The 13505-nt window shown below is 38.4% G+C and overlaps 1 protein-coding gene across 1 annotated transcript; it reads right to left on the bottom strand.

Annotated features, from left to right (window-relative positions):
* Positions 1–6394: 6394 nt before the first annotated feature.
* On the bottom strand, positions 6395–7000 carry Rab9b (RAB9B, member RAS oncogene family). Its single transcript, XM_028770331.1, has one exon. It carries the CDS (start codon positions 6998–7000, stop codon positions 6395–6397), a length of 606 nt encoding a protein of 201 aa, XP_028626164.1.
* Between the last annotated feature and the right edge of the window lie 6505 nt (positions 7001–13505).

Here is a 13505-nt window from a genome sequence, read left to right as displayed (position 1 = left end):
GATTCTGTCCCCAGCACAACAGCAAAATGAAGTATGAAAGAAACAAATATGATGCCACACGTTTCACATAAACTAAGTAGCATAATGGTCCATTTGCTTAAGAAATATAAAAGTGAATATATATCTCCACAGCTATATTGCTGTCATAATAAATGCAAGAGCAAAGACGAGTTTTTCCTTTCATAGGCTGAAGTTGATGTGTTTAAAGAAGACAGTATGTGTGGGTGTTTGAGAAAATCAGTCTCTTATTCTGCTAATGTTGATGTAATTTTGGGCAGCTTTCTAATGGGCAATTTATCAAAAGGCATAAAATATTCATATTCCTTGGTCTAGAAGTGTTGCTTATAAAAAATAAGCACAGATCTGAAATAAGCTTATTAGTAGCAACCTTCACTTCCCCTTTATTGTATTGACACAATTCCATTTCAAGTATTACAGTGCATTCTTCAATAGAAAATTATGCAAACATTAAATACAATCCCTAGAAGAAGAACCATGATTCATGAAAATGCTCACTGTATATTAAGTGAAAAAGATTGCACAGTGAGTGCATAGTATTACAACCACTTTTCCCTGTATATAAATATATTAAAAGCCCACACAACAAAGATAAATCTGCTCATCTTAGAATAATATTATTAGAAACAAATATCATTTTATCCTGTTTGTCTATTTCCTTTTTCTGGATTTCCTGCCAGACATATGAGTCTGCCTCTCCCCTCCATCCCTAAATAAAGACAGGCTTCAAAATGTACACTGGTGACACTGCTTTTCCTCCAGAAGAATAGAAAAAGAGATTAAAATTTACTAGCACATGTTCATCTATCAGCAGGCTGTTAAGCTATATATTCCAAGAGAACTGTGTTCTTCTTAAGGCAGCCAGGGTCAATGTAATGGACAACAGAAGATCTGAGCCTGTCTCTTACTTCATCATTAATGTTCCACATGAGGTCATGATTCAAATTTTTACTCTAATCAGTATGGTTCAATTGACTTATTTATTTCATTACATAGCATTTTCCAATTCCTTTTTTAATCAGCCAATTCAGAATAAAGAACGTGGCTTGGCTGTCTGGTTAAAATTCAGGAGTGCTAGAGAGAGATTTGTCAATAGTTGACAGGGCAAGAAATGAATTACCTAGCAGATTACCTGAAAAATACAGATCTGTACACACAAAGCACGATACAAAAAAAAAAATCATTTGTATGTGGCTGCATAATAATCCTCTGTGTTCCCTTAGAGCAGACAAGAAGATTTATGAAGATGCACAGTTTATTGCTGCTGTTCCTGTATGCCTGAAGATGGCAGCTTCTCATCTCCAGCTGTGGAGATGCTTAGGTTCACAGGGAAAACACTATGGAAGAAGAAAAAAAAAAAAGCCTTACCCCTAAATCTCTACAACCACCACTAGCAGCTAAATAAAAGTCAGTTCACTGATCATCAGTGTGGGTAAACTTATCAGTAAGATGTTATTGAATAGTGTTTAGCCTTTAGATTTAGTGTATTTCAAAAATTATTTGTATGCATGTTTGTCTGTTTGTGGATGTGACTGCAGATGCCCACAGATATAAGTCTTTCAATATCTAGGGGAATGGAGTTACAGGTGATTGTGAGCTACCTGACATAGGTGCTGGGAACTGAACAGGAGATCTCTGTAAAACATGCCTAGCTTCTGTCATTCTCCTTTTATCCTCTTAAAAAGAGTAGACTAAACAATAAAGACTCTTGGTGTGAAAAATAGGGGTAAGTGAAGATATTTTCTTGGAAGAAGGGAACATTAGTGTGACCCCCAAAATATTTTGAGATATATGGATATATGCTATGATCCTAATGTTTATGTTCACTCAGCCCTAATTCATACTGAAATCCTATTGCACCCGATGATGGTATCAGGAGGTTGGAAGTGGATTAGGTGATTATGTCATAGGACATTTGTCTCCATGAACCCCTTCTGCTCACCACAATAAGAAGATGCCATTTGTAAATGAGAAATCACCAGACACAGAATCTGCCAGTACCTTGATCTCAGACTTTCCAGCCTTCAAAACTGTGAGAAACAAAATTCTGTTGTTTGTAAACCACCCACCTTATGGCATTTTCTTGTAGCAGTCTGGACTATGACAGCATATCACAGTTTATCTTCCCTGAAATCAAGTATAAGAAAAATCATTCTCTGTGACAAATTCTGTCTCTCCCTAGCAGGGAAAGAAACATGTGAGATGACGATCAATGAACACTGAAAAAATATTGTTGCAGGATGGCTTTATGTAATTAAAATGAAACAAAGATGGCAGTCTCAATTCCTGTCATGATTTCCTATGATTTCCCAAAATGTCTTTAATATTCAATTTTAGAATAGAATAGAAACCATGTTTTGCATACCCTTCATTTTCTGGAAAAAAAAAAACTCAGCTACTTTCCCAAAATGAGACTTCATATTATGTCTTAAGACATCGAGAGGAGATTTCCCTGTAAGTAATGATTAGGGCAGAAAAAATAGCAGGCAGAAAGATGGTTTCCTGCTTTGAAAATATCAATCTGGATGACAAAATTGATCATTCTCCCCTCTTTTTGTTCAGTGATGGGAACCAAACCTAAGGCCTCAAGCATGTTACAAGCACTCTGCCATGGAAGAACTCTTAAGGTGATTCAAAATTTGTGATATTCCATAGTCTCAAAGCCATATCATTATAGAACTTGGAATATTATAAGTATGATGTAATAATTCTGGAGCAAGAAAAAAGAATATTTTTGTCTTCTCAAACGTCTAATAACCCAAAGCATGTGGAATGGATGAGACTGCTAAATCCGTAGCAGATGGAATCATTGTGATGAGTCATGTATGATGGGGAGACTTGCATCCATAATTTAAATGTTGCTGGACCAGCAAGATGGCTCTGCTGGTAAAGACACTTGCCATCAAACCTGGTCATCTGAGTTTGAAAATTGTCCTCTGATCTCTTCACACCTACCATGGTGTCCACACACATAAATAAATAAATAAATAAATAAATAAATAAATAAATAAATGTAATTAAAAATATCACTATTATATATGTTTGAGACATTTGATGGTTAGTGTAACATTGATGGCCAAAATGTGGGGGTCAAGAGAATAGAATATTTTTGTATAAAAACTATAATTTCTGTTCTGAGCTGTTTTATATTTTCATATTTTTAATGCCTGGGTCATTTATCAGTCAAGAAAATAAAGAGAATGTGTATAATCTGTTTATATTTATAATATTTTATCATTTTTAAAGTGTGGCTGAGAATACAGTGGAAGATTAGGATTCATATTCTGATCCCAGCACTCTCTGAGAATTACAGAGAGGTCTAAAATAAAACAAAAGGAAGATATAATTTTATATCTTTTGAGTTTGTTTCTCAATCACTACTGCATGATACATAGGGTCAGCCACTTGGAGTATCACAGAAAAATGATCCAGAGACCACGTCAAATACCATCTGAGAGAGGGACTTGACTGATAGGTATATCTGCTATTCTGACAAACTGCTCAAAAAAAGAAAAGGAGAGAAATAAAACCCCACAAACATTGTATGCTGGTTATTCAAAATGCACTTTTTATTCACTTTGACACAGATGATTTTTTTAAACAACTGGAACAAAATATCTTATCCACATTTTTTGAGATTTTTTAGCAGCACCTGCAACAAGAGGATGGTGGAATACCTCAGGATAAAGTAGAGATGGCAGAGGCAGGCACAAAGACACCTGAAATTCATCAACCCACTGAAAACATATGGAATCTGAAGCCCCTTGAAAGCCAATAGACTAAATATTTTATATGATATTTTAATGGACTATTGAAAAGAGTATACTTCTAATTAAAGATACGTGATCCCAAATATCGTGTTCATTAAAAAACACCTATTAAAAATATTTCATTGCACATTCTAGATATAAAGTCTATTTCTGAATGCATATGCACAGTTCTTGGTACCACAAATATCAGCTTTTGGTGTTTTTAGTCTTACCCAAACTATGTCAACACCCACTGAGTGTTACTCACTAAAACGACACTGTTGTGTCACATTTTGTTAAGCACTTGATATTCTGAAGTAATTTGGTAGAAAAGATGTATGGCTAAGAAGAAAGGGGCTACAGTATGCCTGCCAATAAAATTAACACTTGTCTCGATGGACAGGATGTCTATGAACTGAATCCTCATGTACTTTTTATTTTTACTCAAATGACCACATGCCACTCTACAGAGACAAATACTTTTTGTGAGCTGATGGAGATCTTTATGAAGGCCTGAGATCTACAGATAGAAACTATTATAAGCAGAGTGCAAGTAGAAAGAGAAGGCCCCAGGTCTCATGCACTTAAAAAATAATTACCATTTATTAGTTCTGACATACATATTTTCACCCTAACATGATTGTAGCAAAATGACTGTAGAACGTTGAAACCAGTGTGGCTGGCTATAGGCATAAGCAGGATAGGAACCAATATTTAAGAGTTGTGGGGTCCCAGTTCTGGCTTTGACTTCCGGCATCTAAATAAATTGGACAATAGGGTCAGGACTATACAATAATTAGAAATATTGAGTAAGTCTGAGTTGAAATAAATACTGTCCTACTCTTATCTATGTGGCCAAAAGTACCAGAGTTCTTAAAGCATGTAAGGTCCCACATGTAAGGCTGATTCCATGTGTGGCTACAATGGAGAATTCTAGGCTGTATTCCTGTGAACGCTCCCACCCAATCCCAGGCCTTAATCTCTTTGGGAGCCTTATCTAACTGCCCCTCTCTACATTGGTTCATACTTTTTGTCATACGTGTTTTAAAGCACAGATTAAAATCCATGCAGATCAATCAATTTAAAAAAAATGGCACACTCAGAATATACTATATATAATTGGCAGTCATGGTATTCAAAAATTGTCAAACCATTTTTGTTATGAACATGGTACCTTTGGGATATTTTTAAATAGTAGTTGCTGTTAAAGGCTAATCCCAGAATGGCTTGAGGATTTTTGAAGGCCCTCTCTATAGTCTTCACTTTTAAGTTCATGTAAGTCCAACCAGGACATGGCACTGAAGTAGTTTGTTTATTCAGAATGTAAGCTTGAAAGAACCTTATACCAAACATGTAGCCAGTTCAGTAATTCTTTTTACAGTATTCTAACAGTGACTACTTTTATTGGGAGGGAGCTCACGATTAAGGCAGTCTATTCCACATTTGAACAAATTTAATTATGAGAAATTCATCCTAACACAACGTTAAAAAAATATCTGCTCTTTTGCCAGTTTTAATGTCCTAGTTTGGCCAGCTGAACATTTGGTGGGACATCCTAAGAATAAGATCCTTCTGAGATCTAACAAACAACTGAGTTAAGGAACCTGTGAGAAAAGCCCATTACTCTCCAATCCTTTCTGAGGCCTTCTGCATGAGCCAGCATGGTGAACCATAGGACTGTGTAAAATGTAGGCAGAGAGCACTGCACCCGAAGCCACATACTAAGCAGCATCACTAAATTGATAAGTTGTCAAGGAAGCGACATCTCTATGCAGCAGCAGTAGACTTAATGAAGGAAAAGCAGGCCAACCATGTATTTGCAAAGGTGGTTGGCATATTTAAGCATAATCCATTCACTAGTGTTCTGTGACTCAAATACATGGATTAGAACCAACCCCCAGCATTATTAGAGTAATTCTTACAGAAATGATTTTTCTTAAGTTCCTATGAGAGCAAACCATACGTAAGGATTTGAACATGTCAATGTGTGTTTTTATACATCTACATTCCTAATCATCACCGCCTTTTCCTAGTACATGTTTAGAAATCCTTGCTTCCATTATTTTTTCCATAACACAGCTTGAATCTTAATTTTCCCTTTGGTAGAAAGGACATAAACTGCGTGGCAAGAGTCTGTTGGTGGTCATTGCTAGCTGGTTAATGGAACACTTTACACTTTCACTCCTTCATGCGGCTGGGTTCTAGGTTTAAACTGTGATTTAAAAATACTTAAATCTCTCAGGACTAAAACTTTCTGAAATGTCCTGAGGCACACAAGAAGGGAAAATAGCAGAAATTACGTAAAATACATTTGGCTCAATAAAGCTTTTTTAAAAACTGCTCTACAACTTCAATTTGAAAGGTTCTGTTTCAAAAACAGAACATTATCTTTTACCTTCATGTGTGTTTGTATATGTGTGTGTGTTTACAATCATGTGTGTGCACTGACTTTTATGTATCTGTGTGTGTGTGCATTTGTGTGCGTGCAATCGTGCTCGGGCTTCCATGTACATGTGTGTGCACGTGTGTGTGTGTGTGTGTTTGTGTGTGCATACTACCAGAGAGCACAGTAGTTTTTACACTACAGACTGATCAACTTAGTGCACACTTGTTAAGAGTCCCTATATCTAACAACAAGAAGAACTTGCTTTGGAGCCACTGTTCAAATCAATGGTGTGACCTAACATACAATGCTCCAACTGTTCCTCTACAGCCAACACCTGTCTAACAGCTTCTTCAAAGGCCACTGTCACATTAGTATCATCTTTGGCACTTGTTTCTAGATAAGGGTAATTTCCATTCTCCATGCACCAGGCCTGTGCCTCCTCAGTCGTCACTTGCCTATCCTCTTTGTCTACCTTGTTACCCAAAACCACAAAGGGGAAATGATCTGGGTCCTTTACATCTGCATAGTAGATGAATTCTTTTTGCCAGTTACCAAGGTTCTCAAAGCTCTGCCGGTCATCCACACTGAAGGTCAGCAGGCAGCAGTCGGCTCCCCTGTAGAATGGTGTTCTAAGGCTCTTGAAACGTTCCTGCCCCGCAGTGTCCCAGATCTGAAGGGTCACAAAGCGTCCATCTACCTCCAGATCTCGATTTAAGAACTCTACCCCTATCGTGTGAAAAGCCTGGGAGTCGAACTTGTTGGTTACATAACGGTTCATAAGTGAGCTTTTCCCAACTCCGCCATCACCCAAGAGGATGACCTTTAAGAGAAGGGATTTCCCACTCATTGTCGCGGCAGCAAACAGGGAGAAGTCTGCAAACAGAAGAACCTGAAAATACATGAACAGGTAGAAGGGGAAATAGTTAACCCCAAAAACAAATCAACTTCATAGCAAATTACTCTGAATTATGAGGCCCCTGACAATGTTCTTATACAATCATTACTTGACTTAAAACAAAGAAAGAAAGAAAGAGAGAGAGAGAGAGAGAGAGAGAGAGAGAGAGAGAGAGAGAGAGAGAGAAAGAAAGAAGGAAACTCTTTTAGTAAAAGGGGGAAAATGTTCTTATTTTTTCTGAGGAGGTGCCTTACCTGGGCAAGGAAAGGCTGAATGCTGTGAGCAAAGCAGCTAGCAAATGGCTTCACAATTTGCTCAGTTCTGACACTATTCTAGGTGAGAGAGCCTAGAACAGGTATGCCACTCCGATGTATGACCATATTGGCTTCCAGTTTGGACAGTTCCAAACAAGATGCAAACATTAAACTTATTTGAGACTTAATGTTTGCTTCTGAGGGACCTGGGTGTTATTGAAAGGTATATAAGCTACATTCTTGATTTTGTCACAGTTGAGATCTGGGTCTCATTTAGAGCAGACCCAAGAATATAGAAAAGAGAAAAAGTTCAATGTTCTCTAAGCATTTACTCCCATTATACTTGTATTGTGATGGATGCTCTAATAAATAGAACTTCCTTAACTTTTTCTTCACATACAATTACACTTAAGATTCTACCAGTTGGCTGATATCAATGTAACAGGCATTATTCAAAAGAGGACATTAGGGGAATTTGAATTTAAGTTTAATTACCACAAAACTAATAATATGAAAATTCATGATAAAAATCTAAACACTAGTAATAACACAGTACTTCTCTTGTCACCTACACAACATATTTATACATGGCTACCTAAAATACATGTTAAAATAAAGTATTCTATTAAGTATTGCCACACTAGGTCTGTGGTGGAAACTCATCAACGATGGTATTAATCTGGTAATATTTATGCAAGGGCCTCAAAAGAAGGAAATGTAAATTCCAATCAAACAAGTGCTTGCAAAAGAAATTTGGACAGCATACACATTTAAACAGTAATTGAAAACCATAATAGTCCTTAAAATTATTTTAAAACATATTCTATTTATGCATATTCACTTTTAACAGGAGAAAATGTAAAGTATCAAAATCTCATGATATACCTACCTAGTTAGGTTTCTTTTCACAATTTCAATATTCTCCTTTGTTCTTTTTCTTGCTTTGTATTTGATTATGATTCTAAAAAACAGAATAAGAAGCAGATTTTTAATAATCTATAATACAATAAAGTCTTTATGGAAAAAACATACTCCATTTAGGGAGAAGTGTCATAGCAATATCTCAAGTAACCCATGGAGAATTCTTCTCCCAAATACTTTCAAGAGTTCAAAATGTTGCAGGTATTTAGCGTGATCAAAATAACTTTATTACCCAAACTTCAACTTACCCTAATCAGTTTGTACTTTGGATGATTTTTTTTTAAAAAAAAACTTGTTTGTGTTGTCTTTCTGAGGAATTCTCTATTCAAAGTAAAAGTAAATCAAAGAAAGTAGGTGACATTGCAAGAAGGGAAGTTTGGGCGAATGAAAGAAGAGGAATTTAAGGTAAATCGGAGATGAGTTTTTCTTCCCTTTCTACCTACCAACATTCTCATCTCAAAAACTATCAGGCCACTCAGCAATGTGCCTCAAGGCTGTCTTCAATTAGAGAAGAAATTATTACTGCTTATGAACTTACAGTATGCTTTCTTAGCTAACCATTTTATTCATTATTTGATGGTATCTGTCTTGAACACAAGATTTTTGTTTAATTGGGTTTGGTTTGGTTTGGTTTTGAGACGAAGTCTCACTGAACACCAAATAGATATAGATTTCTTTGGAAATGTTTAAGGCAGGGATTTTCCCATAAGGGATTTACAAATAAACATCTAAGCTTCAATCTCACCATAGGGACTGAGGATAGAACCCACTGGTAGGAGAATGTGTCTAATGTGTATAAGATTCTGGGCTGGATTCTCAGGGGAGTTCTATTTCACACTAGAGAGGGTAGGATAACTACTACTTAGAGCAACTGATTATATATTCTAAAATAATCAGAAGAGGAGGTACCTCAATTAATTAGTAAAGTATTTGAATGCCCTGAGTTTGACCCCAGGCACCATAAAAAACCAGACATGGTGGCAGATAGGTATAACTGTAACACTCAGGAAATGGACACAAGAAGATCAGACGGTCAAGATCATACTCAGCTAGAGGAGTTCAGGGCCATTCTGAAGTACATAAGGACTTGCAGAGAGGAGTGAGTGCTTGACAGTTATGGGAAGGAAATAAGAGAGTATTGAAGGTGGGAATAATCACAGTGCATTACATACCTATATGGAATTGTCAATGATCAAGTTTAATAAAAAAATTAGACATTTTAAAAAGGAAAATAGAATTTTTCCATTGAGTCCTTTATAGGGAAAAAAACCCAGATTATGAAAGTCCCTAATATATATAAATGAGTAATACACAAGGAAATGGAAGCAATTATTTCCCTTTGATCATTAAACATTGCATATTTGTATCAAATGATCATATTGAACCCATAAATATGTCTACATTTTATGTCTGGATAAAACCTCTCATTATTTGCAGTTGATATTATCTCACTGTTTGATGTTGTTAAGAAACTTCTTTTTAAAAAGTCTGTCTTTCATATACAACTAATTTAAAATTTTTGAATAGTGAGTTATCTGCTTGTGTATGTTTTTGAAGCCTTTTCAGCAGGTGGTACCAGAATCCATCATAAAAATAAACAATAAGTATTTATGATTTAATAGATTAAGTAGATACCCAAAATTAATGTCTTGGAATTTATGCCATCAATCGATCCATGATCTTGTAAGATATCCAAATGTTATCACATATAATGTAATCAAAAATACAAATTTTGAATTCGTCTGGATCCCTTTCCAGACAATACTTAACAGAAATTCCACCTGTTGAAAATCAATGGAAGATTTTCAGTTCCCTTTTTGCTACACTCACATTTTAAGGTAAATACATATTTCCAATAGTATCTCCATTCCTACCAAAATCAAGAAAAGAGCAATGATATCCATTTTGTTTTCAGTGGATGCTGTCATCCCTTTTATTTTTGAAGATGAAGATGATATATGTCAGTACATATTAAAACTCAAATGAACCTGCACAGTATAAAAATCAATGAATTCAACTTCCCTCCCCCAGGAGACGCCAAATTTGATCCAACATAAAAAGAAAAAAGCATTAAGCAGAGAGAAGGATTTTTTTGATATCTAACACGAAGGTGAAATTCAGTATGGCTCCCAAATCAAACTAGATCTGAACGATATTCTTTTCTTTTTTCCTTTTTTTCTAAAATCCTGAAACTGGGAATCAAACCCAGGGCACTGTGGATCTAACACTCTACCACTAAGCTACACTTCCAGCCCCTGGACCACAATATTTATTCTAATTTTGGTACCATTCAGAGAAATATCTGGCTTTGATTCAAATATTGTCTTAGATAATAAGATGTATCGGAAATTCATATAACCAATATCTCTAGTTCTTTATTCTCCAGTGTACTTGAAACCTTTTAAATCAGCTATGTTTGCACCCATACAGGCTTATTAAAATTACTGTATTTAGTTGGGAGTGCTTGAAATTGGGAGCAGAGGCAGTAAAATAAAGGCTGAACCTTTTAAAATAATGCATGTTATTATGGTTATGGAGAGAAAAAAAGACGCACAAGCAAATTGGCACCATCAGTTTCGTTTCCATGGTGTGGAATGATGCTCACAATCAGTAGCACAGGTTGTTTGGGAGCAAGCCTTTACAGGGGTGTGTACTGCAGGGCTTGGTGGGGGAAGGGGGGGTTAGACAATGGATGAGAGTGGCCTTGATGGAAGTCTGCACAGGGGAGGGGACATGGCTGGAGCTGCGGGCAAAGCCCATCTTGTGGCGACACGCTGATTGGGGCTATTCAATTTACTGTCTAATCCTGAAATAATATTCAGAAATACTGCACTGAAGAAATGGGTGTGGCTTTCTTTGATGTATGTAAAAATCAACACAAGAAATAATTGATCTTCAAGACCTTCTAATTTAAGTGGTTTAGGTTGCTTCCCATACAACCTGATGCTGGGAAGGGGGTTGTTTTACGGCAGCAGAGAAGCCCTGTGACGCACTCAATTTACTTCGCAGAGCTCAGTATCAGCTACAGCTATAAAGTCTAGATGCCATAGTTGTCATGCCACAGAAATGCTATTTCTAACTTCATGCTTGCATTTACATCATATATGTGGAAACTCATGTCTAATATTTCACTCTTAGTAACAGTTCTGAGCCAATAAGCCCAAAGACACACTTGATAGGAACTTGGCACTGTCCCCAGACCACGTCTTCCTTAATAGGATACCTGGAAATAAAGGTTTTCAGGACACTAATAAAACGTCCTTAGGGGACCAGGAATGCTGGCATCTCTACACCAGAAACACTGTTTTAATACTGGAAACTTAAAAGTGAAATATCACGCATAGCCCCAACTACCTCAGACCTAGGTCCTCTCACCTCATCCTCAGCGCCTAGAGCCAGTCTGTGGCGCATGCGCAGTGAACCACACCCGCTCCCCACGGAACCCTGCGCCTCTCTGCCCGGTATGGCAGCCACTCCGGATTACTCAGCAACGCCCCCCTCCACCATCATCTACTTCGGACTATAACCTCAGCAGCTTCTAGGCCCCTTCACTGAGGTTCCAGTTGCCCCAGCGATGACCTAAACTGCCCTTTCTCCCTTATCCCACAGGCCCCCGCCTCCTGGCCTCCCGGGTCCGCCTGCCCTAGCCCCCTCTTCAAGCCCACTCGCAGACACCTTACCCAACACAATCGGGAGCAGACAGGACAGGGCTACAGATGCCAGGCAGGTCAGCTCTGCGTGCCTCTAGCCTGGCTCCTCGGCGACCCGGTCACAGCTCGCGCTGCCACCTCGTTCTCAATGGGGCAGCAAGTGCAGCTTGGACCTCGGTGGCCTGACAGCTGCTGCTCGCTCCCGCTGCTGCCGCCGCGCAGCGTCTCACGCCCGCGCCCGCCAGGGGAGGGGGCGGGGCCCGCACCGCCTCCTAGTGCCCCCTTCTCCGCAGAGGGGACCCACTGCAGCCGCCTCCCGCTGCCTCTTGTAAAGAGTGTGCCCTGGCTTGCTCTTCCTTAGTGCTCTTTGTCCAACCCGAATCTCCCTGTCTTTCTTCCCCTCCCAGTTGATTAGAAGTCACAGTGACAATAGACCATCCAATAACTGCTCTGGCAGCTTAGCTTCTCTTCTGCCTAGGGCTTAAAGTCTCAGGCAGAGCTAGCTAGCTGCAGCCTCATTTCTCCCAATGACTCTTTGCTATTTACCTCATTTACCAAAGAACCTTTCTTTCTTTTTTCCTTTCCTTTCCTTTCCTTTCCTTTCCTTTCCTTTCCTCCCTCCCTCCTTCCATCCGTTCCTCTCTCCCTTCCTTCCATCTATCCATCCTTCCTTCCCCCCTTTCTCCCTCCCTCCCTCCCTCCCTCCCTCCCTCCCTCCCTCCCTCCCTTCCTTCCTTCCTTCCTTCCTTTTTCATTCTTTTTTGTATCTGCTTGTTCTGGTTTTATGCCCAGAGGTTAATATATACACATTTTTCTACAGGAAAGCACACTATCACAACACATTAGTAGGCCCTGTTGGTGGCCATTGCTCAAGAATTTCTCACTATACTCCAAAAGGAAAGATGGACATCTGTAACTCAGACACGGAAAGCACATAGCCCTGTGTGCCTCATTACCAATTACTGTTCTAGAGAATCTCAGACAGCCATGCTCGAGGTTCCAAGAATTGCTACTAAAGTAAAATTCAAAATTCCAATTATGACCAGCCACCAAACTAGTTCCTCCTGACCTTCGGTGGTCCTCTGGTATCTTAGGCTAGTTTGTGATTACGCCTACCCTACACACATTCCCCTCTCCCCCCTCATAACCAAAGAAAAACAAATCTCTTGAAGTAATTCAGCCTGCGCTTTGTCTATTTCTCAGTTATACTCATATCTTAAGCCTCGCTGCTTTCTGAACAGCCATGCGTATATGGCACTGCCCCCTCCCACCATATGTTCTCCACACACACCATCCCTTCATCTGTACCACTCTCCCTTTATCTTTTCACAAGGCAAAACAACCAATCTCAGCAAGGCTCCACTTAAATGCCACTTTGCAGTCTTTCTCTATAATCTCTATAATTTTTGTCTTTCTCTATAATCTCATAATGAAAGCAGCTTCAATTTATCTCTTATACCCTTTCTGTAGCTTGCTGTGTTTTTGTTTCTCATCAAAATCATGTATGTGTAATTACATATATTTAATGCATACTTACTTGGTTCCAACTGTCTACCCCTACTGAACTATACAGCACTATGGTCTTTTTGGTTTGGTTTGGTTTGGTTTGGTTTGGTTTGGTTTGGTTTGGTT

The sequence above is a fragment of the Grammomys surdaster genome, unplaced genomic scaffold (genome assembly GCF_004785775.1).
Source record: "Grammomys surdaster isolate TR1022 unplaced genomic scaffold, NIH_TR_1.0 200, whole genome shotgun sequence".
Lineage (NCBI taxonomy): Eukaryota > Metazoa > Chordata > Mammalia > Rodentia > Muridae > Grammomys > Grammomys surdaster.
The sequence above is the reverse complement of the archived record's forward strand: the minus strand, read 5'-3'. Positions and strand labels throughout refer to the sequence as shown.